The sequence below is a fragment of the Grammomys surdaster genome, unplaced genomic scaffold, assembly GCF_004785775.1.
Source record: "Grammomys surdaster isolate TR1022 unplaced genomic scaffold, NIH_TR_1.0 133, whole genome shotgun sequence".
Classification (NCBI taxonomy): Eukaryota; Metazoa; Chordata; class Mammalia; order Rodentia; family Muridae; genus Grammomys; species Grammomys surdaster.
In genome coordinates, this window is record NW_021604591.1 from 1,599,358 (window position 1) to 1,624,532 (window position 25,175).

Genomic DNA, 25,175 nt, shown 5'->3' on the forward strand with positions numbered 1-25,175 from the left:
ACATGTACATCGTGTGTGCACGTGACACATGTACATCGTGTGTGCACCTGACACATGTACATCGTGTGTGCTGCATGATCCTCAGAAGAGATGGAGAAGGGAAGAGGGCATGGAGCAAGTTTGCCTGAGATGAAGTGGAGTTTGGGGGAACTTTGACCAAGTCTGTCTGGAGCTACAAATGGTTGCTGCTTTCTGTTGCTACTACAGTAGTTGGTTTGTTTATATGAAAAAGACTTTATTTTTTTCCTGATTATATATAATTGACATATAATATAAACCCTGTTTCCAGACACAAGCTTGTCTGTATCCTTCCAAAGTTAAGTAAACATCTAAAGTTTTACAAATTAAAATAGCTATGGTAGTGTCTGTTTATATCCCCAGGAACAGGAAGGTGGAGGCAGGAGGATCAGAGGTTCATGTGCATCCTTGGCTACAGAGCATGGTAGCCTGGGCTAGCTCTGTCTCAAAGCAAAAACAATAGCAGAAGTGTATGAATCTATGCTAATTTATTATGTACATTTAAATGTAATCAAGTACAATGGGATCATATAACCATAAACACAATAGGTTTTTTGTTTATTTGTTTGTTTGAGGCAGTGTCTGTCGAAGTTCACGCTGGCCTTGAACTCACTATTAAACTGGGAAGGACCTAGTTGACTTCCAAGACGTATAACACTACACTGGGCAAATTTTGGAACTCTTCCAGTAAAAGTCATAACATTCTAACCTGCCCCCTTTCAATAGGATCTCGCCACAGTTATACTTCCATGACAACTTTTTTTCAACTTTGAAACACTGTAGCCAGGCTTCATAGCCCACACCTATAGTCCTAGCTTGGGGAGGCAAAGCCAGGAAGATTGTGAGTCTGAGGCCAGCCTGGGCTACAGTTCAAGTTTAGGGCATTCGAGATATATAGCAAGATCCTGTCTCAAGAAGTTAAAGTAAGTGAATTAACAATTTATGAAATATTTCAAATCCAAAAAAAATTCATTGAGGTAAGAGAAAAGGCTAGAAACACTTAAAGCCCTGTGTCCTCCACCTGTTTGGTGACGATCTCTCCGAGGGCTACTGGCCTGCCGTCAACAGGCCCTGTTCATTCAGATTCCTAGATCCTAGATAGGTGTATGCTCCAGAAATGATCACTTCCACTGTTTATGACTTTTGTATGTGTACATGTGTGTTTAATTTGGGTTGTATATATGCTGTCCAGGGACCTCCAGGGATCCCTCTCTCTCTCTCTCTGCTTCCTCAGTGCCGGGGTTATAGGCACACAATCACATACAGGTTTTGTTGTTATTTGTTTTTATTTTTTTTTACATGGATTCTGGGAAACAAATTCAGAGCCTCGTGCTTATGGGGCACTTTATTGACTGAGCCATCTCCAGTCATCTGTGCATTTTGAAATTCTTATGTGAACCGTATCACAGCTTGTATTAATTACTTTTCTGTTGCAGTGGTGAAATACCACAACCAAGACAACTTATAAAAGGAAGTGTTTAATGGTTTTAGAGGGTTGGTCTGTGATGGTAGCAGGCACTGCTGAGAGCTCACTTCTCAAGCAGCAAGCAGGAAACAGAGAGAACACTGGGAATGACAGTGTCATTTTTAAACCTCAAAGCCCATCCATGACACACCTTCAACAAGGCCACACTTCCTAATCCTTCCCAAACAGTTCCACTAACTGGGAAGGCATTTGAACCTATGAGGGCCATTCTCATTCAAACTACCATAGTGTTTCAATGTTTGTCTTGTTTTGTTTCCCTTCTGTCTCTCCTCCTCTCTCCTTCCCTTGTCTTGCTCTTGTCTGTGTGTGTATGTGTCTCTGTGTGTGTGTGTCTGTGTGTGTCTGTATGTGTGTATGTGTGCATAGCTGTGGTTGTGCTGTATGGCTGTGCACCCATGATCAGAGATTAGTAGACAACTTTCAGGAATTGACTCTCTCCTTTCATTGTGTGGATCCCAGGGACTGAACTCAGGTGCCCAGGCTTGGTAATGGGTACCTTTACCCACTGAGCCATCTCAGCAGCCTTTTGCTTGTCTTTCAGAAGCTTGCTTTTCACTATGGTTTTGAGATTTTTCTCTGTTAATACACACACATCCATTTCAGCTGCCATCTGGGGTCTGCAGTGTGACTGTCCACAGTTGGTAATTTGGGACTGTTTTCTTTCTCACTGTACAGCTGTGCACACACTCCATGTACCTATGTCGGTGCGCACAGCAATGGGCTTTTCTGAACTGGGCTTTGAAAACCTTCATCTGTATAGTGTCTGCTCAGGGAGCTTGAAAACAGAGGCAGATCTGGGCTCTACCTCGGACTGTACCTCAGCAGCGTGGCTGTGCGGGGAGTCTGGGAGCTGCAGGGAGAGATGGAAGGAGCGTGTTGGAGTGTTTCTGGCTTTGTAAGATCCTGCCAGAAAAAATGGAGGTTTTCAGATCTGCAAGGTCTGACTTTCTGTTCCCCAGTGTCCTGTGTCCTCTTGAATATCTCTCAACAGTCAGTACCTGTTAAACTGTGTCCATCTGAAGTAGTCTTTTCTCAAATGCACATGCACGCACACTTTGATTTGGGAAGAGTTACTTATTTTTAATTTTGTGTGTGTGTGTGTGTGTGTGTGTGTGTACATACAGAGGCCAGAGGGTTAGAGTTTTAAGTATCTGATCTAGATGCTGGGAACCAAGCTGTGAAAGCAGCAAGTGCTCTTCACCTCTGAGCCATCTCCCCAGTTCACCGTTTATCTTTTCTCTTCAGCTGTGTAGCCTAGGCTAGGCTTCTGTTGATCTTCCTGCCCGTCTCATGAGCTAAGATTACATTCTCAGGCCCAGCTGCTGTCTTTTACTTTCATTGACTTATTTTTCCTTTTAAATCCTAGTAGAGTTGAGAATTTTCTTAAGTTTATTAGACATTTTGGGTCTTCAGATAGGAGAAATGGGGTGATCTGAATTCCATGTACAAAAATAAATTCCAAGGCAGATTACAGACCTAACTGAAAAGTAAACATTTTAAATTCTTTGAAGAAAATATAGATGAACAACGGCAATTTCTTAATGGCACAGAAAGTACTGAAAGAAGGGAAGGATTGCTTATTTGGAGACATATTAAACTGTGTGCCAGACGATACCATCCACAAAGTGGGAGGGCCAGGCCACAGTCCAGCAGTAGGCATTTGCAAACCATTTGACCAATGAGGATTAGTTTCCAAAATATAAAGAGCTCTTGCAAATTGATTTTTTTCTTAGATTCAGAAGTCTGTCTTTGACTATTCATAAGATTGAGTTCATGTTTATCAAGTTTTTTATATTTCATTTCATAAAACTCTTACTCTTACATTTGTCTGTGATTTTTTGATCACTAGATCTTTTTTTTTAATGTGTGTGTGTGTGTGTGTGTGTGTGTGTAAGGTCATGTATTTGCATGTTTGGTCTGTTTGGAAGGATTAGAAGGTGTGTCCTTATTAGAGGGGATGTTTCAAAAGTCCAAGCCAGACCCAGTGTCGCTCTCTCTCTTCCTCTCTGCCTGTGGATCAGGACATACAGCTCTCAGCTATGGCTCCAGCACCCGTGTGCATGCAGCCATGTTTCCCACCATGATGATAATGGACTAACCCTCTGAAACTGTAAGCAAGCCCACAGCTAAATGCTTTTCTTTATAAGAGTTGTCTTGGTCACGATGTCTCTTTATAGCAATAGAACAGTGACTAAGACAGTGTGTGTATACATACATGTATATGAGTGCAGTGCTGGCTGAGGGGTGGGTGTCAGATCTGCTGGAGCTAAAGCCACAGGTGGTTTTACAATAACCAAATGTGGGTGCTGGGAACTGAACTCAAGTCTTCTGTAAGAGCAGTAAGTGCTCTTAACCACTGAGCCAAGTCTGTGGCACCCCTCCCCTCCATCTTCCCCCCTTTGGAGACAGAATCTCACTGGTCTGGAATTTATTAAGTAGGCTACTTGGCCAGCTGAGTGGCAAGCCCCAGGGATTCAACTGCTTCTGAGATTGCTAGTTCACACATGCACTTGGCTTTTTACATGGGTTTGGGGCTGGAACTACATGTCCTACATGACAAGCACTTGGTCTGCTGAGTACTTCCCCAGCTCCTTTTCTTAATAAATTTTAAAACTCTTTATTCTGTTTGGAGCTGGATGAGTATGGATGACTGAGGCTGAAATCAGAGTAGCTTAAGTAATATAAGAACTTGCTGCTTTCCTCAGAGTGAGTCTCAGATGGGACACACCAGCCCGGCTGCCTTTCCACCTCATCTCTGCCCGACGACCTGTGAGCTTCTTCAGATTGGACCACTTGTCATCAGTGTGGCAGCTGCAGCTCCAGGCATCACGTCTCAATCCTCCTGGGCCCAGAGGACAAGAGGCTCTGACTTTTGTCTGTTACCTGTCAGATGGGAGACCTTTTACAGTATCCCCGAAGACATTCCTCACAAGCTAGGGTTTGGGTTTCGAGTCTCTTTCTAATCACTGACATGGGGTTTCTACTGGGTGAATTTTGAAGGTGAAATAACTTCAGTCACCTTCACCCTCCCCACAGTTTCATATAAGCAGACTTTTGCTTATCATATTTAATCAGTATATTTCCCCAGCTTCTCACTCATAATATAGATTAAAAATAGACCTTAACTTCTATCTTTCCTTTTTTAATTAATTTTTTTATTTTTTAAAAAAGTTTTTTTTAATGTTTTCCATCTGAGACAGGGTTTCACTATGTGGCCCTGGCTGGCCTGGAACTCATTATATAGACCAGGCTGGCCTCAAGCTCACAGAGATCCTCCTGCCTCTGCCTTCTGAGTGCTGGAATTTAAAGCATCACCAGTACACCTGGAGACTTCCATATTTCTAAGATGGCTTCTTAGGTAAATAAAACATAAATGCATTCTCATTGTACAATTTAAATAATATAGAAACATTTAGTGTAGTAGCTATAGAAGTCTCTCAAAACAGGCCCCAAGTCTCAAATTGCATTCTTTCCTCCCTGGGCAGCTCTAGGAGACAGGTGTCTTCTCAAACATTACCTGTGTGTTTATGTCCGTGTGCGCTTGGTTCTATCAGTGACAAGGCTTGACACAGTCACCTGCCTGCTCTCAATAGCTTTCTCCCCGTCGCGATTTGTTTTGGAGAGAGGCCAGTGTGAGTTCCCTAATGGTGGACATTTAGCTTGTTTCTAATTATTTGGTCTTACAAACAGCACTATAATTAACATCCTTGTAAATGTCTCTTTGTGCATATGGGCAAGCATTTCTTTAGGGTAGCTATCTATGGTTTGGCAATTTCTACTGCCTTTAATTGCATTGCCTGGTATCTGGCAGACGATCTTCTGCATGTACAATAACTTTTCGTGTCCATGCACCATTATAGTGTAAGTTTTAAAAAAGATGTTTCAGGCAACAATTAGGAATCTAAGTTTGAGCTCAAGTTCTGTGTGGATTGCTGTGGTCGGCTGAGGTGACAAGTGAATGAAGCAATCGTCTTCCCCGTCGTTAAATCCACAGGGGTTCTGTCAGTTATGTTGGGTAGGAGACAAGGTTCCCCTGCACCCTGACAGCCATTATGATTTTGTGTGTGTATGCATGTATGTGTGTGTGCATGTGTTATACACTCAGGTGCCACAGCACCTGTGTGGAGGTTCAAGGACAATGTGTAGGAATCGGTTCTCATGAAGACTCCAGGGACCTAACTCAGGTTGTTAGCCTTGGTGGCAAGTGCCTTTACCCACTGAGACATCTCACATGTCTATACCTTGTATTTGGAATCAGAGATGCTCAATGACACCTAGTGTTCACCTATTAGGTTAGTCAGACTGGCCAGCAAGCCATAGGCATCCTCCTGTCTCCACTTCCTCAGCATTGGGGGTTCAGGCATATACCACCACACATAGCTTTTTACATGGGTTCTAGGGTTGAACTCAGGTCAACCCTGGGCAAGCACATTACCAACTGTACCATTGCCCTGGCCCCACACATCATAACTTTTAGGATGCAAGGTGTGAAAAATGTATCTCAGAGTTGAGGAGTTATGGGATCTCATATGGGAGCCTATGGTTCCTCGTGAGTGTGTCTGAACAGTCCTCCCCCTGGACGGGCTGATGCACCTGCCCGCCAGCTTCTGACAGGTGTGTGCTGCTTGCCCAGGCCACACTGATCTCTCGTTTGTTCTGTGTGAGCTCAGAGATAGGCTTCTCAGAGAGGAAGCTGAACGCTTCCCTTAACTTCCTGCTGCTCTTTCCGTTTCTCACATTGTCCCTTTGACTCTGGATGCTGCCTTGTCAGCTCTTCACTGTCTGCATGGTTTTGCATGGCAGTGGGTCCATGCAAGAACATCTGTGGCAGTCAAGAGTGCTTTGTCATTCCCTCCCCCCCGTTTCATGATGTCTCCCCGTATTGCTCCGGTGTCAGTCATGCATGAGTCTTGAATGGTGTCGATCTGAGTTGAAAATGTGCCAGTTTTTGTAACATTATCGCTAATCGACTGCTTAATTAACCTGCTGATATTGTCGATGATAGATCTGTTAGTGTGTCAAAAGGGAGACCCATGCATATCTTTTCTCTCCCTGCCCCCCATCTCTCTCTCTCTCTCTCTCTCTCTCTCTCTCTCTCTCTCTTTCTCTCTCTCTCTTTCTCTCTCTCTCTCTGGGATGGGATGGGATGGGAGATATCTGGGAAGGTCTCTGGGGGAACTGGAAGAATTGAAGGTCCAGATGAGATGGTTAAAGTGCAGTTCCTACTTGGGGCATGTGTCCTTATTTGTTACTGGGGATGATTTCTTCTGGGGCTGGTTGTAACTAGACAACCATTGTAGAGGCAACAGAAAAGATTGAAAGGCACATGCCATCTGCATAGCCAAAACGCTGTCCTGGTGGGGGCTACTTTTACTTTGACATTGGTTATCTCTTTTTTTTCCATCCAGGTAGCTTAAATGACAGGGCCCTTGTTCTCCAGTGACATCCTGGAGAGAACTGTTGAGAGACAGATGCAGGCTGGGCCTCACTTTCTTTTGTGATCTTTAAAGGGTTAACACAGGACTCGTATAGCCCTGGCTGGTTTGGAACTCAATCTGTAGCTGAAGATGACTTTGAACTTACAGTCCTCCTGCCTCTGCTTCCCTCTGGAGTGTTAGAATCCCAGGTCCACGTCACCACTCCTGGTTGTACTTTTTTTTTTTTTTCACATGTAATTCTCTGTCCTGCAGTCCTTACATCCACACTTGGAAACTGGAGAGAAAGTCAGTTGCCGCCCTGCTCCTGAACTGGCCCATCTTCACCTTCAAGGCCTGCCTCCCCTCTCTCATCAGCCCCTATTCTATGTAAACACACACAGTGGGGCCTGTAGTCATTTAAGCTTCCTCCTGCCTTCCAGACCTGGTGGGTGCAGAGGCTGGCATTCAGTGTGAGTGTAGCCTGTCCCCTGAGATCTGGAGATCCTGAGTGCAGTACTGGGAATGACCAGCAGGAGGGACAGGACTCACGGTCTCCTGCTTGGAGACCACAGTTGTGTGACCTTGCCAGGAACAGCCGTGCTGGAAGTGGAAGGCATTCTTGAGGGTAGGGGTCCACCCTCTCAGACAGAAAACCCTACTTTCTCACTCAATGATGCATGTCTTTTCAGAAGTCAGGACCTGGCAGCTCAAAGGCCAAAGAGGTTGCAGAGTATCTCTGAGGCCACTAGAGGGCAGATCACCAACAGAAGCCAGGAGCTGCTTCCCAAGGCCACCCTAAGAGGCCTGTTTGGGTCCTGGGCATTCTAGGTCTATCAGGAGCTCACCTTTGAGACCGAGCAAACAGAGAGAGACAAAGTCAGGAATGAATCCCACGCCAGGTGCACCTTGCCCATCTTCCATGGCCTCCCCTCTCACCCCAAGTCTTTACCTCAGACCCACCTTCCTAATTCTGCCTTTGGATGTGGCTGAGGTAAGGGTTTCTCAGACACTGTGGAAACTACATTCTGTAGGCTGAGGCAGGATAATTGCCAGTTTGAGAATGGTCTGGGCTATATGGAGAGACCCCATCTCAAAACAAGCCAGGGTGTGAGTTTTTCTGTCAAGGCACTACTGGCTTTGGGGGCCAGGTAATTCCTTGTTGTAGGAATGTCCTGTGCATTGTAGTGTCATTCCACAGAAACTGTGTTTCAAAGCATCACTGTGTCTGCCAGCTATGTGCCAGGAACACCCCCACCCCAATCCCCAAACCATGAATAATAAATCACAATCTCCCTACTGCTTAACCAGGTAAATGTGAGTATTGTGGGGGCAGGAGCCATGAGGCTTGAGTCCTTGCCACAGAAGGTCTGCCATGGCGAGCGTTGATCAGCGTCGTGTGGAAACAGTGGAGACACTCAAAGATAGCATATGTGCTCGAAATACATTTCAGAGCTTGTTTGCTCTCCGGCTTTCCCTCTCCAAAGGCTGCAGTGCCTCCTGGTCTTCGCCTCAGCTTATTCCACCTCCCTACTTGATTACAATAGGACAGTGAGTCGCAGGGACCCCCGCTTCCCACAGCAGCCTTCACCTGCAGAGTCATGTCCCCAGCTGTGAGCACCCTGCACTGCTGGGCTCCCCAGCCCTTGGCTCAGGTCCCAGGAGCATCTGTGGGCTCTCTCCCACTCCACTTGCCCACTGAGCCCCACCACCCTCCAGCTCCCCAAACCCGGGTGCCCCCCCACTGGAGAGGGGGAAGCAGCAGGTGTTGATGCTAATCAGCGTTCACAGCCCAGAACTGCAGTCGCTCCCAGGCTCACACACTCCCCAAAATTAAACACTCATTATACAAAATTAATTGACATTAATTAGCAAAAATTAAAACTTTAAACACAGCAAGGCGCTTTGGGGGGAGGAGTGGAGCAGGCAGGCTCTGCATTTGTCACCCCCCACATTTCCCACCACCCACCTACCACCCCCAAGTCTCCCCATTTCCATCATGAAGCGGGGCTGGAGGACTTCAGGCCAGATCTATATCAGTACGCGGCCATCGGAGGCCTGGCCTGTGAGTTCCTGTGAAGGGGATCAGGGATCAGTACACGGCCATCGGAGGCCTGGCCTGTGAGTTCCTGTGAAGGGGATCAGGGATCAGTACGCGGCCATCGGAGGCCTGGCCTGTGAGTTCCTGTGAAGGGGATCAGGGATCAGTACGTGGCCATCGGAGCCTGGCCTGTGAGTTCCTGTGAAGGGGATCAGGGCAGCTGTACCAGCCGCCTTCATCTAGTGCTCCTCTAAGGAAGCTCCTGTCAACCTTAGGTCCTCAAGATCTCAGCTGAGACTAAGGAGAGGTGTGGCCAAGTGGAGCAGCTCAACCACTGGAAGACTGTGCTTGCTCCCCCAAGATCCCGTCTCTGGGTACCTGAGGTTCAGGCCCCAAAGCCTTTCCACTCTGTTCCACTTTGCTGTGTGATTTCACTTAAGTCACTCTTGCTCTCTGAGCTTGTGTCCCAGGGGAATATGTCTCGGGGGGCCAGAGAGCGTTCTCTGCACACACATCTGCTTTCCCTGCCTGAAGACCAGGCCCAGAAGAGAAGTGAGCAGCGCCCTCTATAGGTGGCAGCATCCAAAGCCTTCGCCATATTTCCACCTGTTACTTTTGGTCTATGCTTCCTGGGTCTCGAAGGGGTCAGAAAGCAAAACAGAGGACTCCACCTTTCTAGACTCACAGAACTCTTGGGGATTGGGAGCCATGACTGGAGGGTGGAGCCAGGTGAGAAGCTATCCATGCCTCACTACCCTTCTCTGTATACCTTTCTCTCCAGCCAGTGCCAATATCTGCAACGTGGTCCTGATGCGGTATGGGGAGTTAGAGGAAGGGATTGATGTCCTGGATGCCGATGGTAACCTCGTGGGATCCTCGAAGATTGCAGCCAGACATGTGGGTTTCCCGGGGCTAAGCCCTGCACGAACGGACTGATGCTCCTGTAGATAGCCTGTGTATTCCCTGAGGTCTTCTTGTCATAGAACCTTGGCTTGCCTCTCTAGCTGTTTCCTCCTCCTCATTCCAGTTGCCATCTCTCATCTGTGTGAGCCCTTGGCCTCAAAGACTGCTTCCCGTCAGGCTTGTTCTCCTAACAGTCCTTCACTGGTCTCCAACCTCCTCCTTCTTGTCTCCACTGTGAAATGTCCCCATTTTTTATCCCAGCCCCTCAGGACCCAGCTCTTCCTCGGAGGTGTTAATTGGAGAGGGCAGAGGAGCTTCCCCAGGGCTTTCTCTCCATGCCCTAGGCCTTCGCAACTTTGTGGGTTGTGAATGGGACACTGCGGGCAGTGGTATGAGGGCCGTTAGCTCTCTGCGAGCAACAGTGCTGTGAATGCTGGGGCTTCAGGCTGTGGGAGATGCTGTGGCTCCTGCTAATGGTTCCTTATAAGGCCCTCTTCACTAGCCCTGCCCACTATAGCGCTTGTGTTTTACACACACACACACACACACACACACACACACACACTCACCAGTATACATGTCCTGTGCTTTCTCAGCCTTCCTGTTGATGATGGTTGGTGTCTTGTCCTGCTGTCCTGGGTTCTAGCTTGTGAGTCATGGGAATGAAACAAAGGGTGGGCTTGAGGGGACAAAGCATCACACATGTACCAGTCTCTGTTGCTTGGCAAACACCTTGTTGATAAGCCTCTGAGCTTCTCTTCCTTCTTCATCCATCTCAGGGGGAAGTCAGGGCCATTTAGATCCTGTAAGGGCCAGGACTGGATGCCATGCTGGCAGTACACTGTTTGTCCGCTGCCCTGGCTCTCACCCTTCACGTCCTGCCCACAGGCTCCCGTTCTGACACCTAGGAAGACCCTCTTCCTGGATTACTATCAGCCCGTCTCTCATTAGGGGGAATCTGCCCTACTCTTTCCCAACCCCGCCCTTTCATGGTGCCCTATGAGGACAGTAGAGGTGACAGTGCTTCATTCACCCCTAAATGGGGTGACAGCCCATTCAGGTAGGTCACCCAGCTCCTCTGCAGCCCCAGGCTTCTTTCAACCTTGCTTGGCCTATCTCTGTCTCATTGGAGAGATTTGGGGGTCTATGAGTTGTGAGGCATTCCTGGGCATTCCTCTAAGAGCAGGAGCCTGTGATTCAAAGGGACTCTGGACAGTGGCTGTCCAAACACAAATGCCCCTTAACTGGGCCTCAGGCTATGTCTCCCACAATCCCATGGAATCCCAAGCAAACCCCAGGGCAGATCTCCATTGGATCCTGAACATACTCATCCAAAGCTTGTGCCCCTTACAAAGCTGGCCTTTTCTTACCAAGGCTGTAGCTCAGTTGTAAGAGTACTTACCTAGCACACACAAAGCCCTGGGTTTCTATACCACATAAATCAAGCTCACACTTGTGATCTTAGCACTCAGAGGATGAAGGCAAGAGAGTTTGAGGTCAAGATCATTCTCAGCTACATAGTTCAAGGCCAGCCTGGGAATATAGAAAGAAAAAAAAATAAAAAATACTTAGAGCCAGGAGACAAAGATCCTACATATCTTTGTCTTTAAGGGATGTATTTTTAAAAAGTAGCCCACAGCTTCATTCAGCCTGGGAGCCCCCTAACTCTGCAAGCTCCAGCAATTTGTTCTGGCTTTGTTTTGACAGCATCTTAGGCCCTGTGTGTACCATTTCCCCAACCAATGATCCCTCTACACCCCAGGCTGGGGAGGCTATCCTCAGCTACCCTTCCCCCATACAGAGACTCTGCTCTTCTCAAAGGCTTGTGAGGGAGGGTGGGGCAGTGTCATCTGTTGTCTGGAATCCAGCTCTGTGAGCGCTGCTGTGAGCCAGCCCAGGCTGCCAGATGTACTGAGCAGCAGTGTATACACCTCACACTTGGGGTGGGATTTGCTTCCCTAGTGGATGTTCCTAGCCCCAAGCTCTCCACTCACCCCAGCCTGTCCCCATCCTCAGGCCCTGCTGGAGACAGCTCTGACACGTGTGGTTCTGCCTATGCCCATCCTGGTGCTTCCTCCAATCGTCATGTCCATGCTGGAGAAGTAAGTCAGGCTGTGGGAACAGAGGGGATGCTGGGTAGGGAACCATGGCACCCTACCTGGTGTGCTTCTGGGGATGGGAGGCATCTACTCTGTCTTCTTCTGTACTGGACAGTGGTGTTGAAACTTTTCCCATGCAGTTGGCTGGTGCTCAATGCTGTCAGCTCACTCATGGAAAAGCATGGTTCTGCCCTGGTGGAGGGACAGGGTAGCTGGCAGTTTTGGTGGGAATCTGTGTGACTCTGTGAATGTAAATGTGTATGCATGAACACACTCTGTTAGTGAGCAGCCTTGGCCTGTTGTAAAGTCAGTCTAAGATAGGAAGCCTACATCTGCAACCTCCCTGAGCCTCTAATTATAAGACTAGACCAGTATAGGCTGACTGTGGCTCACTCTTGCCATCCAGACGATGAGGCAGACTTGCTGTGAGTCTGAGATAACATGGGGCACATGGTGAGTTCTGGCCAGCCTGGGCTACATTGTTAAGATCTTGTCTCCAAAACCAACAACCAAAAACAGAAAAAGTAGGCTGGGAGTGGTGGCATCTGCCTTTAATCTAAGCACTCAGGAGGCAGAAGTATATGGATCTCTGTGAGTTCAAGGCCAGCATCATCTATATAAAGAGTCTCAGGCCACATGTCTTTTTAAAAATTAATTAATTATAGTAAATAAAAAGTGGAATAATAATAATCTCCTTGGGTCCTTCAAGAGGATGATCAAACCATAACTATCTGTCATGTCTCTGTCCATAAGATACAGGGGACACCACAATGCTAATGAAAGAGAGCTCCTATTATTAGCACACACAAAGCCCTGGAAACCAGGCTGGGCTCGAACTCAGAGATCTTCCTACCTCTACCTCCTGAGTGCTGAGTGCATGTGCTGCCGCCACCCGGTTGAGAGCTTCTGCTAATTTATTGGTGCGTGTATAATAGGAGGATGAAGATTGGGGTGCAGCTGGAAAATGGCTGAACAGAGAAGGAGGGAAGAACCGGGGTCCACCTGCCTATAGAGGCCACGCAGGCCTGCTGAGGGGCAGGGAAGGGCCCTGGGTGAAGCCAGAGGCAAAGAGCTGGCTGGTGCATGCATATCTGACAAGCAGGTAGACGCCCCTCCCTCTTGTGGGGACTCAATAGGATTCAGTATGCTTGAAGCAAAGCATGCCCACTAGGACAAACAGACGAAGGTCCTAGACACCCACAGGAGAGGCCTTTCAATCCCAGAAATGGGCAGAGCCTTTGTATCTGAGCATTAAGATTAAAAACTATTAATCTGGAACAGGTATGGTGGCCTAGAACTCAGAAGGATGAAGCAGGAGGATTACCATGTGTTTGAAGACGGTCTGGGTACATAGTGAGTTCCAGCCCAGGCTAAAATGCGGGACTTTGTTTTGAAAACAGTTTAACAAAAAGGGGGGAGGGAAGAAAAAAAAGAAAGTTAGCATGGAAACTTTCAACAAATAAACAACAGCAAAAAATAGTTTTGAAGAGGACAGTTTTTGTTTATCTGGCCTTGTGTGTAGCCTTCTCCTGTGAGTCTTCTCAGATGAGAGACCCCAACTAAAAGGACAGATATGTAGACCAGGGCCAAGGGAAGAGGGCATGGCTTTCTGTAGTGCTGAAGCCTGTGTTCATTGAAAACTGGTTAGTCACCTGTCACTTGTGCAAGTTTGGTAGGACAGAGCCCTCACCTGGCAGATTAGGCAGAGAAGCTGTTTTACACACACAGGCTTCAAAGGACATCCTGCTCAAGAGAGCTGCTGAGGGAGAAGGAGTCTCATCCCCCCAGGCTGGGGGATCCAGACGCCCTGGGCTAACGGTTCTGTGGCTTGCTAGGAGAAAGTAGGCAAATCCACTGCAGACAGCAGGCACAGGCTAAAGCTCCCACCCTCCTCCCTGTCTGAGCACCCCACATCCTCTGCGCAGTTTCCAGGTACCTGAAAACTACACACAGGAGTGGGGAGAAACCTGGTTCATCCAAGGCCAGCCAGAGGCCCGTCCACCAGCACGGACTGCTGGAGGGGAACATGACCTATGGTGCCTTTCCAGCTTGCACAGGAACCGAGTTTGCAAAAAGTTGAAGGAGGGTTGGCATGCCATTTGCTCCGTGGGCTTAAAGTTTGTTTTAGGAGTTATGGGAGGTGGTGTGGAGATTTTTTTGACTCTGAACCCTCCCCAGCCTAGTGTCTGTAGTGCTGCGTGGTCTCCCACATCCCAGAAGGAAGCTGCCGGGTGGGGAAATGCGAAGTCAGTAGTTGAGGCTCGATGCAGCCTAATAAATAGTTGACCCTTTCCTAGGGCTCTTGGGATGATTTTTGAGGGAGAAGAGTCCAATCCTAGTTCCTTCAGAAATGTTACGGTGGATAAGACTGTACACTCAAAGACTTATTAATCTCATGCCCACTGTGAAACCACAGGACCGGATGGCAGGGGAGGCAGGCACTGGAGCAGAGCCAGCTATGGCCCCTAGTAGGGAAGTATGCTCTTCCAGCCTCAGTTTCCCACATAAAAAATAAGGGCATCGCCCTTCTTGCTCTTCCAGGCTTGGCATTTATCACCACTCCAACATCTCATTTTCCTGCAGGATGGATAGCCATGCTGTCCACAGTTCTTCGGAGCAGGATTTCAGGGTTAATGAGAGGGGGTGGCCCCCACCCTCCTGAGCCAGGTTGGGTGAGGAAGTCTGGACAGCCAGGGAAAATAGACAAAAGCACACTTACAAAGCAGCTGACTTGCAAATTAATGGAGCGCAAAGTAGGGCTGCGCTGAAGTGCTGAAGGAATGCACAGCACTGGGGGGACCAGCTGTTGTGTGGCAGCAGCCTTGCTTGCCTCTGGCCTCAGTCTATCTGTCCTCTCTGGCAGGAGCACTGGGATCTTGAGTCTGGGCCTCCAGCTAGAATTAGACAGAACTGGAAAGAAACTCTGTGTGTCCCATTGTCCTTGCCACTGAGACCAAATGAAGTCTGAAGTGTGAAGTAAGGGACCTCCACCTATGCCGGAAGCACCCCCCCACCCACACACACACCCCTTAAACCTCTTATTCCACACCTTCCCTGTAGACCCTCAGCCAGGAAGCTGAGTTCAGATCCAGGGCTGGGAGGCCCACCGATTCAATCAGTACAGAGGCAGGTGTCAGTGTAGGGACAGAAAGGCTATAGCTTGCTCCCCAAGCCTTGCAACCCTGGCTCAGGATACACTGGGAGAGTGAATGTGGGTAGGTGGAAGCTGGATGAAGGTCTGGCCCCACTCATGGTAGATCCCTGAGTCCGCTCCCCCAGTTCCTTCACTGCCTGTGATCCGGGTCTTCCCTTTTTCCAGGCATTCGCACATCTCTCCATCTGCATATTTTAACTCCCCCAGCTGCCTTTCCAATCCCTGCCTGCCATTTCCCTCTTCTCCCCCTCCCCCCATCCTGCTGTGTTCTCTCTTGGGGGCTCTGGACTAGACTCCCCAGGCTTCCCAAAGGTTGCACCCCTGGGGCTCCCTGGACCCACCTGCATACAAGGGACTTTAGCCTCCCCCGAGAGGAGTCAAGGATAGGAGTTTGTCCAGTGTTACTCCCAGTAAGTCCCAGAGGACCTGTCACCCTTCCCTGCCCTAGGTGACCCTCAGGGCTGTGCCTCCAGGAACTGTACACACTTTGGAGAACTGGCACAGGACCAGGAAGACAGCCCTGAGTCCCAGGCATGAGAAGATGATCAGAGATGGTCTTGGCCTCATTCCAATCTTGCTGTGACCCCACAGGAAACCTAAACTAGAAGGATAGTGGGGTGCTACTCCTCTTGGAGTTGAGCTTGATTTTGGCACCCTTTGTCTTGTTTCTCTTATTCCTTGGGAGACCCCTTACCCCAGTCCCCAGTAACTCAACCTAGGCTTTATCCAACATTCACACAGAGAATGGGGTCTGGGCCAGCCAAGAAGGGCAAGAGAACAATTCTCCCGCCAGGATTTCACATCCTTTGTGCAGGTAGCATTAGCACCAGCAAAGACGATGTACACTTACCTGCTGCTGCGCTGGCTGACCTTTGGATTTGCTTAGAATTGATAAGCAGTTGGGTCTTGGTTAACACCTGAGTGAGAACATGGAAAGGCAGCCGCCTCTCAGAGGTGTGATCTGGAGATTCCTGAATGCCAGTTCCTGGGTCTAATGCCAGCTGAAGGAGGGCCCCATGGAATCAAGAGCCACTCTTAACTAGACCATTCCAGTGTGCACTGAGTCTGAGAACTGCTGCTCTCAACGGCACTGTCTGCTGAGGGGGCAGGTGTTCTCGAATTTGCCCCAGAAGGTAAGAGTGAGAGGGGCTTTGCCTGCCCCCATCATTGGAACTCCAGAGGGATGGATTAGTCAGTGTTCCCTCATTTGGATAAGCATCTGAGATAAGGTAGAAAACATTTATTTTGACTCTCAGTTCCAGATGATTTCACCTGTCATCTAGCTTAAGCCCTGGGGCATCAGGCCAACCTGGTGTGAAGAGGAAGCAGAGCAAACCTGGTCCCTTTACAGAGTGGGATGTGTAGTAGGAAAGGGACTGGAATTTCCTTATGTCCCTGAAGGGTACCTCACCTCTGTGAACTGAGACCACCCACTGGACCCTCGCTCTTAGCGTCTGCCATCTCCCAACTTGATCAGACTAGAGACTAAACCTTTAAAGCATGTCAGTTTGAAGACACGTAAGATCTAGACTGCGTACAACAAGGGCCTCTCCTCTCTGACTGGAGCCAGACCTGCTTCAGGGGGGGGAAGGGTAAGAGCTCCTGTTGTAATCTAACCCCACGGACTGGTCCTGTGAGGCTGCTGTGGCCACAGAGGTCGGGTTTAGGGTCCAACTAACATCTCTAGCCGATGATCCAGGTATTCGATCCTGGTGGCATTACCCAATTTCCAGGGGTAGAATTCCGTACACGCTAACAAATGGTGGTTTCCGGTAAGTGTGGTGAATACATACTTGTCAGCTAGAGAGGCCCACCTCAGTCTCAAGAACTCACTCAAACTCAGCATACCAAGTCCTCCTCCCAAACCTGCCATAGGGAATGTGTGACAACTGCATCATGCAGGGAGGTATAGCTGTCAAAGAGTTCTGAAGTCAGGAGCCAGGAGCAGCTTGGCTGATAGCCACCACAGCGTGTTAAGAGTCCAGGCAGCTGCCTGCAGAATTACCCATGGCTATGCCTGCCCACCCCCATGGCCCTTGGATGGAAGTGGTAGTCAGTGGGATGTCTTCGGTTTTCATGCACAGGACAGGACTGCATATCCCTGGTCACATGCATGTGTTTGTACACGCATATGTGTGTTTGTGTTTATATGTACACAAGTATATTCTGTTTCTACTTTCTGGATGGCACATAGTGGGGTTTTCCTGCTGTCTGGTATATTTAAAGGCCATTTGTCATACATGTGTGTTTCTTCAGGAGCCAGGGATGACAGTCACTTCTGTCCACTCCTCCCCATCACCATGTATAGGGGCTAAACACTTTATAGATGGGTGGTCCACTCTAAGAATTTGTTTATGATTTAAGTAGCTGAGGGTTCCTGGCTGGGTCCATCACTGTCCTTCATAGCCAGGTGTGGGGAAAACAGAGGTAACTAACAGAAGCTTCAAAGACAGTGCCCACTCTTTTACTAGGCTAGAGATATACTGGGCTGCTGAGGTAGCATGGGGCCTAGCTTGGCAGCTCATGGCCAGCCAGGCTAGGCTATGTTCCTCATGTGGCCCTCCTTCTCTCCACAGGACAGCTCTCTTGCAAGCACGCCCGCGGCTACTCCTACCTGTGCATAGCCTCGTGTGCCTGGCAGCCTTCGGCCTGGCCCTGCCACTGGCCATCAGCCTTTTCCCGCAGATGTCAGAGGTCAGTGGGGGTCCAGGGCAGGGCAGGGAGGAATCATTTATTATCAAAGACTTAACCCAGTACTGACTGCCAGTACTGAGCAGGGCTCTGTGGTGAGAGCCATACATGAAGCCAGGTGTTATGACTCATGTCGATAATAAATTGGCTGTGGCAGGGTTGGGGTGGAGGAAGCGAGGCAGGAGGACTGCTGTGAGTTTGAGGCCAGCTTAGCTACAAAGCCACTTGGAGACCAGCCTGAGCTACAGAGTGAGAATCTTTCTTTAAAATCAATCAATCCATCCATCAATCCAGTGAATGAATCTGGCCGAGGCTTAGACCTCTCAAAGATGACTGTCAAACAGCAACACAGGATGCTATGTAATAGCAAATGAAGTTCAAGGAAGGTTCGGGTAGATGGAAAGAGGCAGCTGGGCAGTCATCTGAAGGGAAGTGGTGTATCCCCAGGACTGCAAGCTGGGGTGGAGCTGACCCAGTGAGCAGGGTCTTGGGGGCACACAGGCTAGGGCTCAGCTGGTGTTAAGATTCTGAGGTAAGGCAGTACATGACACTTGATACCTGAGTGAGGTTTCCTCTGTGAACAAGAGCGGAGAGAGGTGGTAAAGCACACTGGACCTGGGTGGTGCTGGGAACTCAAAGGCTGAAGCAGAGGAGAGATGGCATCCAAAGAGCTGCACAAAGGATTCTTGGTTGTGAACGGATGGTCTCCATGGATGCTTCGTGAAGCTGAGTTGGAGCTCTGGAGAGGGAACCATCAGGAAGCTGTGGCGGGCATCCAGTGAGAGATGATGGTGGCTTGGACCAGGCTGTTGGCAGTGGGCATTGAGAAGTGGGGCCATTGGGAGAGTGGGGCAGCCGCTTCCTTGGGATTTTCGTGAAGAACTGCATGTGGCAGGAGGGGAAGGGAGCCGGCAGGATGTGCGCCTGGCTTTCTGGTTTTAAAACCAGAAGGTAGATGTAGTCACATTGTCACAAGATGGAGACGGGAAGAGGGGAGAACTGAGGTAAGACAGAGTTGAGTCAGTTAGACCTGTGGGTGGGAGGAACCCATGAGCCATGTTAGTGGAGGTACCCTGTGGGGAGCTGCATCCAGGTCTACAATCTAGGACAGTGTCCTAGGTGGCAAGGACAGGATGGAGGCCATCAGGCAGAGCCAGACTCACTGAGATGGGAATGTCCAAAGTCCTTGAGGTTAGTGAGCGTCCCTGTCCTTAGACTATGAAAGCGAGAGTGAGGCTTGGCAGAGAGCTACCACAGACCTCCAGAGCTTTTATTTATTTGGTTTTTTTGTTTGTTTTTAAATAAGGAAAAAAATGATGTGTGTGTGTGTGTGTGTGTGTGTGTGTGTGTGTGCGTGCGCGCGCGCGCACGCGCGCGCAAAAGGCAAACCCCAGGAGAGAACAGAGGACTTCAGAGAAAGAGCAAAGTCCATGAAGAGTTAAAAGGACTAGTGTACAGCCTAAGGGACCAGCCTTGGCAGGGGCAAGCCCTGTGCTCCTGGTAGCTGGTGGAAAGGGTGGGTGGATGGCAGGTGCGATTGTGGGTGGGGATACGGGTCATGACCAATCAGAGGCAAGGGCCAAGCGTACACAGAGCCAAACTGCTATTGACAACAGCTGAGCTCATGGCTAGAGAAGGCCACTTCTGAATGAGTGATTTGAGGGCCAGCCCTGCTTCAAGGAGTACTCCAAATGGAGGGCAAGCCAGGGTTCCTGGGGACAGTGGCCACAGGGGGTTTAGAGAAGTCTGAAAGCTCAGTGTAGGAGCTAGAATCACTGTCCCCTACTAAGCATCCAAGTTTGGGACACTCAAGGCTTGCAAACTGGTGTGCTATGTGAGCCTTCAGTTCCCCGTGTCCCCAGCTTTCTCCTGGGAAAGCTGAGCCTAGGAACTCCCACTGGAGCGCAGGGTTGTAGGCACCTATAAGCCCTGGAGACAGGGAAACTGTTATTCTGAGGGCTTTAGGGGCACCATTGTGCTGGAAGCTCTCCCTGTGGAAGGGACCCAGGACAGAGAACCCCCAGATCACCAAATCAGAAGCTGTCCCAAGTGGAAAGGGTCATCCCATGAGTCATCCTCCTGGCTCTACTGGAAAAGAAAGCTGTGAACAGCCATGGGATCAGCCCTGAAGCCACAGAAGCCAGTGTTGATAGGAGGGGACACTCTAGAGACCACACCCATACAGATAGGAGTCCAGTCAGCTGCTCCAAAACGCTCTCTCTAGTCAAGGCCCAGACTCCTCTGTCCCCCTCGCCTGCTCTAATGGCTTGGGAAGAACAGCATGAGGCCTTTGTCCTTCAGAAGGGAGGGCAGGAATGTATTCTTCAGAACTCCCCACTCAGCTGTGTCTTCCCCAGCAGGGTTCAGCCCAACCTGGACATTATTATAGGGTATTTTGAGGCCTGTCTGCAGCCCATGGCACCAAAGCCAATTGGCTGGGAGGCGCTCACTCCTCTGCTCACCCGCCCAATTAATTCTAACGAGGCGCTACTTCTGCAGTACAGGGATCACGTCTTGTGTCCCAGAAGCCAGGGGAATTTGCCATATGAGTCTGGACTTGCTTGAGCTGACCCAACCTTGCCAAAAATCACCAAGGCTGTCAACAGAAGTAATCGCTGAAGTACTAATTAATTAACTAGGAGACCTGGAGACCAAGTTCAGGAACTAGGATGGCTAGCTTGCTGTCACTGGTGTGGTGTCCGACTCTCTAGTCCCAGAGCGTGAGGAAGAACTTCCATTTCTCCTTCCGTGCCTAAGAGAGAGGTTTACTCCTACAATTGAGTGTTTCTGCCTTATTTAAATGGCACCAAGGGACAATTGCAAATAGTAATTATAGCTACCTTGGCTGCGATCACAGGCTAGGTCTCTGCCTGCTTTGCATTTTAACTCCTTCAAGTATAGTTAAATATCAAGATGTTACCTAGTCAATCAGCAGTGGTTGTTCACAGCCCTGGGGAGAGATCTGGCTGGAGACACAGAACCTTTGGAGCATTCAGGGGGCTAAAGCCAAGGAACAAAAGGTCAAGATTGACCCCAGGCAGGAGGATGAGGACAGGGGAGATGGAGGGAGGAGAAGCTCTGTGGAGTGAGCCACACATGGGACCTGGCGAGGTTTTTAGACCCATCAGTCTAGGAGGCAAAATGGTTGTTTTCTGTTCACAGAGTGGCTTAGAGATGGGCAGAGGAAGTCTTATAGTCCCACGAGGGAGTCCCCAGCATGTTCTGGTTACAAATGAGGGCACTGAGGCAGCTTAAAGGTAATTATGTTGTCTGAGGTTCATGTTGGTCATGAGAGAGGCAGCTTGTCCAGACAGGATTGTATCACACAGCCCAGCCTGCCCACCTCTCACATAAGAAGAGAAACCAAGCTTGTGCCCAGACTGCTCATTTATCCTCCAGATCTCCTGCCTTTCATAGAGAATCTACCTTCATATCTACGGCGACCTTCTGTGGGAATATTGCTTTGTTTTCTAATGCAGAACTGGGCAGGGTGGAGGCTTCTAGGAGGCCAGTAGGTGGGATCTGGAATAGGCTCTGAACTTGGGTATGAGTATGAGTCTGGCCTCCTGGGCCTCAAACTCACTGACTAGATGGGAAGAGTGGGGTCTGTTCTTTAACCTGGTAAGGGTATGGTGGACACTGGCTAGACAATGGCATCTAATCAACACCTAGAGTAAGTTCCCTGCCCCATGCCTCATGAAGACTAGGCTGCTTTCTCTTGTGACTGGGACAGTCTTCTAATTGCTTTTGATTTTCTGAAGCCTGTATTCTGATGTTGAAAACAACTTTAGCAACTAAATGTCCCTGGGTGTGATGGCTCACACCTGTAATCCCAGCACTTGGGAGGCAGAAGGAGGGGGATCCCCATAAATTCAAGACCAGCCTCATCTACAGTGCAAGTTGTAGGCCGGCTAAGATCACATAGGGTTGATCCTGGGCCAAACAAACAAACAAACAAAAAAGTAAAACTGAACGTGGTAGGACACACCAAGGCAAGAGGATCAGGGGCTCAAGGCCATTGAGCCCCAGCTTGGGCTACATGAGAACTGGTCTCAAAAAAAGCTGAAGTAAAATCATTTGAGGGTGACAGCTATGATGGAGGTAAAGCCAGGGGCTGTGCTATGGCTTACCCCAAGATTCCCTGAGGTAGGGTAGGTTGTGGAAGGCTCTCTAGTTGAAGAAGTCCCCATTTAGGGTGGCCTTTCTGGCTCTATCCTCTATGAAGACTAGACTTCTAAACAAGGCAAATGTGGTCACCTCTGTCCCTCTGTCTCATCTGCATGTACACTGGTGTCTCAGACTCTTTTGGGGGACATCCAGTGTTCAGGCCTTGGGTCCATAGGCTTGGCTGTTACTGGAGTCTGGATTGGGCAATGACAAATGCCCTTCCAATTCTGACAGCCAGTGTTCTCTACCTGGGAGTGTGTCCAACCCTGCGGTTTAATGAGCCTCAGGTCTCCCAGGGAGCAAGAAGCAGTGTGCTGGCCAAGCCTCGCTCACCCTTGCCTCTGCCTTTCTTAATTCCTGCGTCCTCTGGGACTCTCCCGTATCCAGGTTGCCCCTCCCCCGATGCTCCCTGGGGAGCTCAGGGGCTAAGGAACGGGGCTGCTGTACAAGCGGGAGCTATTGTTCCACAATCTGGTTTTGTCCTCATCTTGTTGGCAGGCGGCAGGAGAGGAGCGAAAGGTTAATGAGGCGCTGTGAACGGGGACTGCAGCGGGCGGGCGCCGGCTTGGTGACAGGGAGCTAATTAGGAGCAGTTTAACAGGAGGAAAAAGTGAAATCTCCTCTTCACCAACTGTCAATAATTAGCCGATTTGGTGAGGTTGAAATGTGTCCACAGGAGAAGGCGGGGCCTGTCTGGGGACGCTGGTGTGTGTGCGCGCGCGCGCCCGTGGAGGAGGAACTGAGGCTTATCGCCACCTCTAGGTGTGGGGTGTGGGGGGGTGCAAGCCATCGCGGGCTATCTTGCAGCTCCGTCTGGGCCTTTCTTCTGCCCTCTGGCTGGCTTTTCCCAGCTTTAGCCCTATATGGCCCCAGTTGAGACCTCAGCTGAAAGCAGGGATTAGAACTAAATTTCTTCCTGTGTCTGCCCTGTAGGAACCTGGAAGTGAAAATAAGAGGCAGGTGCGCAGTCAGGAGAAGGATGGCAGGCACGCACGCTACCGGTCTCACGCTGATCCTTTAGGCGCCTGTCTTTCCCACAGCGCGAATGTGCCCTCAGAATAGTAGCTGAATGGTGCCAAGAGGAGGCTGGGCAGGGCCCTTAGCCTGCTGTGGAGTGAGTCCCCTGGGCCCTGTCTTCCCAGCCACACTAAGGCAGAGCTGGAGAGAAGGATCAGACCCTGAGCGGTTAAACTGTGGCTGGAAGGATGTTGCAGAGGCCTCAAGGTTGTTTCCTGTTGGGCTTGTTTGTGCTGTCTGTTGTCTTGTCTACTGTTGGCCCCTGACCTTTGGCCTTTTCTGACCCCTCAGCAGATGGATGGCTCCTCCCCTAGCTTCTGCTGAACACCTTATCTAGAAAAGGCGTCAATCAGCCTTGCCAATCTCATCCCTCCACCCCCGACCCCCGCCTTCAACCTAACCACTCCCAGCTCAGCTCTAGAGGGCCTCCAGGTCCTGAGGCCGCTTCGAGGAAGGCTGAAGCTCTCCTCTGGTCCTTAGCATTTTTCTGGAGACTCTAAAGTAACTCCTAGGGTCACATTCCGTCTCTATTCCTTACCTTGTCTTCTCCGTCTGTAGTTTTCAGAGCCAAGAAATAATATGTACTCCACCCCAGAGGTAAGAACATGCCTCTCCCCTGGGTACTAGAACCACTGTCTGCCCTCATCAGTCCTACAGAAAGTGGTAGCATCGGTAGACCAGCTTGGCTAGGTAGCCGTGACACATCAGAAGCTGACACCCTCCCCAGTTTGTCTCCCTTTCTCTGAGAACAAATTTCAGGGAAGAGTTGTGAATCTTCTAGAATGCCCTGTTGCTGGGACATTCTCCCTGATATTCAGGATCTACCCTACCTTAAACATGTAAGCTGTGGTCCCATCTCCCACCTTAGGACAGGACCTCTCCCTCCCTCCATGTAAGGCGGAGAACCAAGCTCTTTATCTCTACCTGGTACAGACCTAACTCATTTGGGCTCGCCTTGCGTCAACTCTGCTGGCTCCTGTTCCTCCTGCTCTTCCAGGACCAATACAAGGCAAGACACAGTGTCTGCACTGTGTCCCTCCCGAGTCCACAGCACCTTTTCTTGTCCCTAGAAAAGGAGCCTCTTCCCCTCTTGTCTCACATCCATCTTTGCTATGAGATGTTTGTTTGGGGTTTTTCTCATTTGCTGGTTTAATCAATCCCCACTGAAAGCTGAGGCAGGCTATTTTTGCTGTCAGAAATCTGCCGCCTCCCCGCCCGCTGCTTTCTTGGAATTTGCCCACAGGACCCCCCAGGAGGGACAAACGGGATGGCAAAGCCACTTGGATCCCAGGAACGCCAACGCCACCTGTCATATTGCCTGTTCCCCACACCCCCTTCCTAACCCATGTGTGCACACAGGCCCGCACACGTGTGCACTCATTCTCAATGATAGGCCTCAGAAAAGCCACCTCCCATCTTGTTTCTTTGAGGCCTCCCTGCCAGAACCTTCCAGAATACCTCACTGATTTCAAGAGTGGAGGCCAAGCTGGGCAAAACTTTCACTGAGTGAAAAGCAGTAAATGAAAAAAAAAGTGTTTGACATACGCCTGAACTTACAGCACAAGCCCCTGTGAGGGGGCTAGGGCTGGGCTGGATGGCCACAACCTCACCTTTTCTCTGTAGCATCATGTGAGTTTCTACTTCTTCCTCAGCCTCCCCACCCACTTCTAGATGTTATTTTTGTCCTAGAAAAATTTCCCTACTGTACAGATGGAGAAACTGAGGCCTCAAGGCTGAGAAGACAGAAGAGGGAGAAAGACTCTGAGGTCAGTCCACCAGAGGGCACCCAGGAACAGTGTAAAGTTCTGAAGTGAGGGTGGGGCTTGGAGCACTTGCTGGGTCTACCAAGTGCAGGGGAGGAGCCCCACATTGGGGGGTGGACTTTAGTTCAGTTTGATTGAGTTGGAATATTGAGCCTTTTGGAGGGGCTCTCGGTGGTGTGGATGTGGGAGTTGGATCTGCCCCCTCCCTGCTGGAGTCTGAAACCAGAGATGTGATAAAGATTAAAACAAGTGCTGGAGATGTTTAAGGCCACGGTCATGGGTGTGGCATGAGACCAGGGGATCCATGCAGGAGGAGGCAGACATAGCATAGACTCAACAGCAGAACATCCAAGGAACCCAGAGAAAGCCCCAAGGGGCCTTGAGCAGGCCAGGCATGGAGGCTTTGCCCAGCCAAGCCTGTC

The 25,175-nt window shown here is 49.6% G+C and overlaps 1 protein-coding gene across 6 annotated transcripts in view; it reads left to right on the plus strand.

Annotated features, from left to right (window-relative positions):
* Sfxn5 (sideroflexin 5) overlaps window positions 1–25,175 on the plus strand; it is a 123,597-nt gene that overhangs the window by 84,404 nt on the left and 14,018 nt on the right. For all 6 annotated transcript variants that reach the window (XM_028762307.1, XM_028762308.1, XM_028762309.1 and 3 more), the window contains 3 exons: window positions 9,741–9,856; window positions 11,879–11,964; window positions 17,692–17,809. In XM_028762307.1, the coding sequence (XP_028618140.1) occupies window positions 9,741–9,856; window positions 11,879–11,964; window positions 17,692–17,809 (320 nt within the window). The remainder of the gene's footprint in view (window positions 1–9,740; window positions 9,857–11,878; window positions 11,965–17,691; window positions 17,810–25,175) is intronic.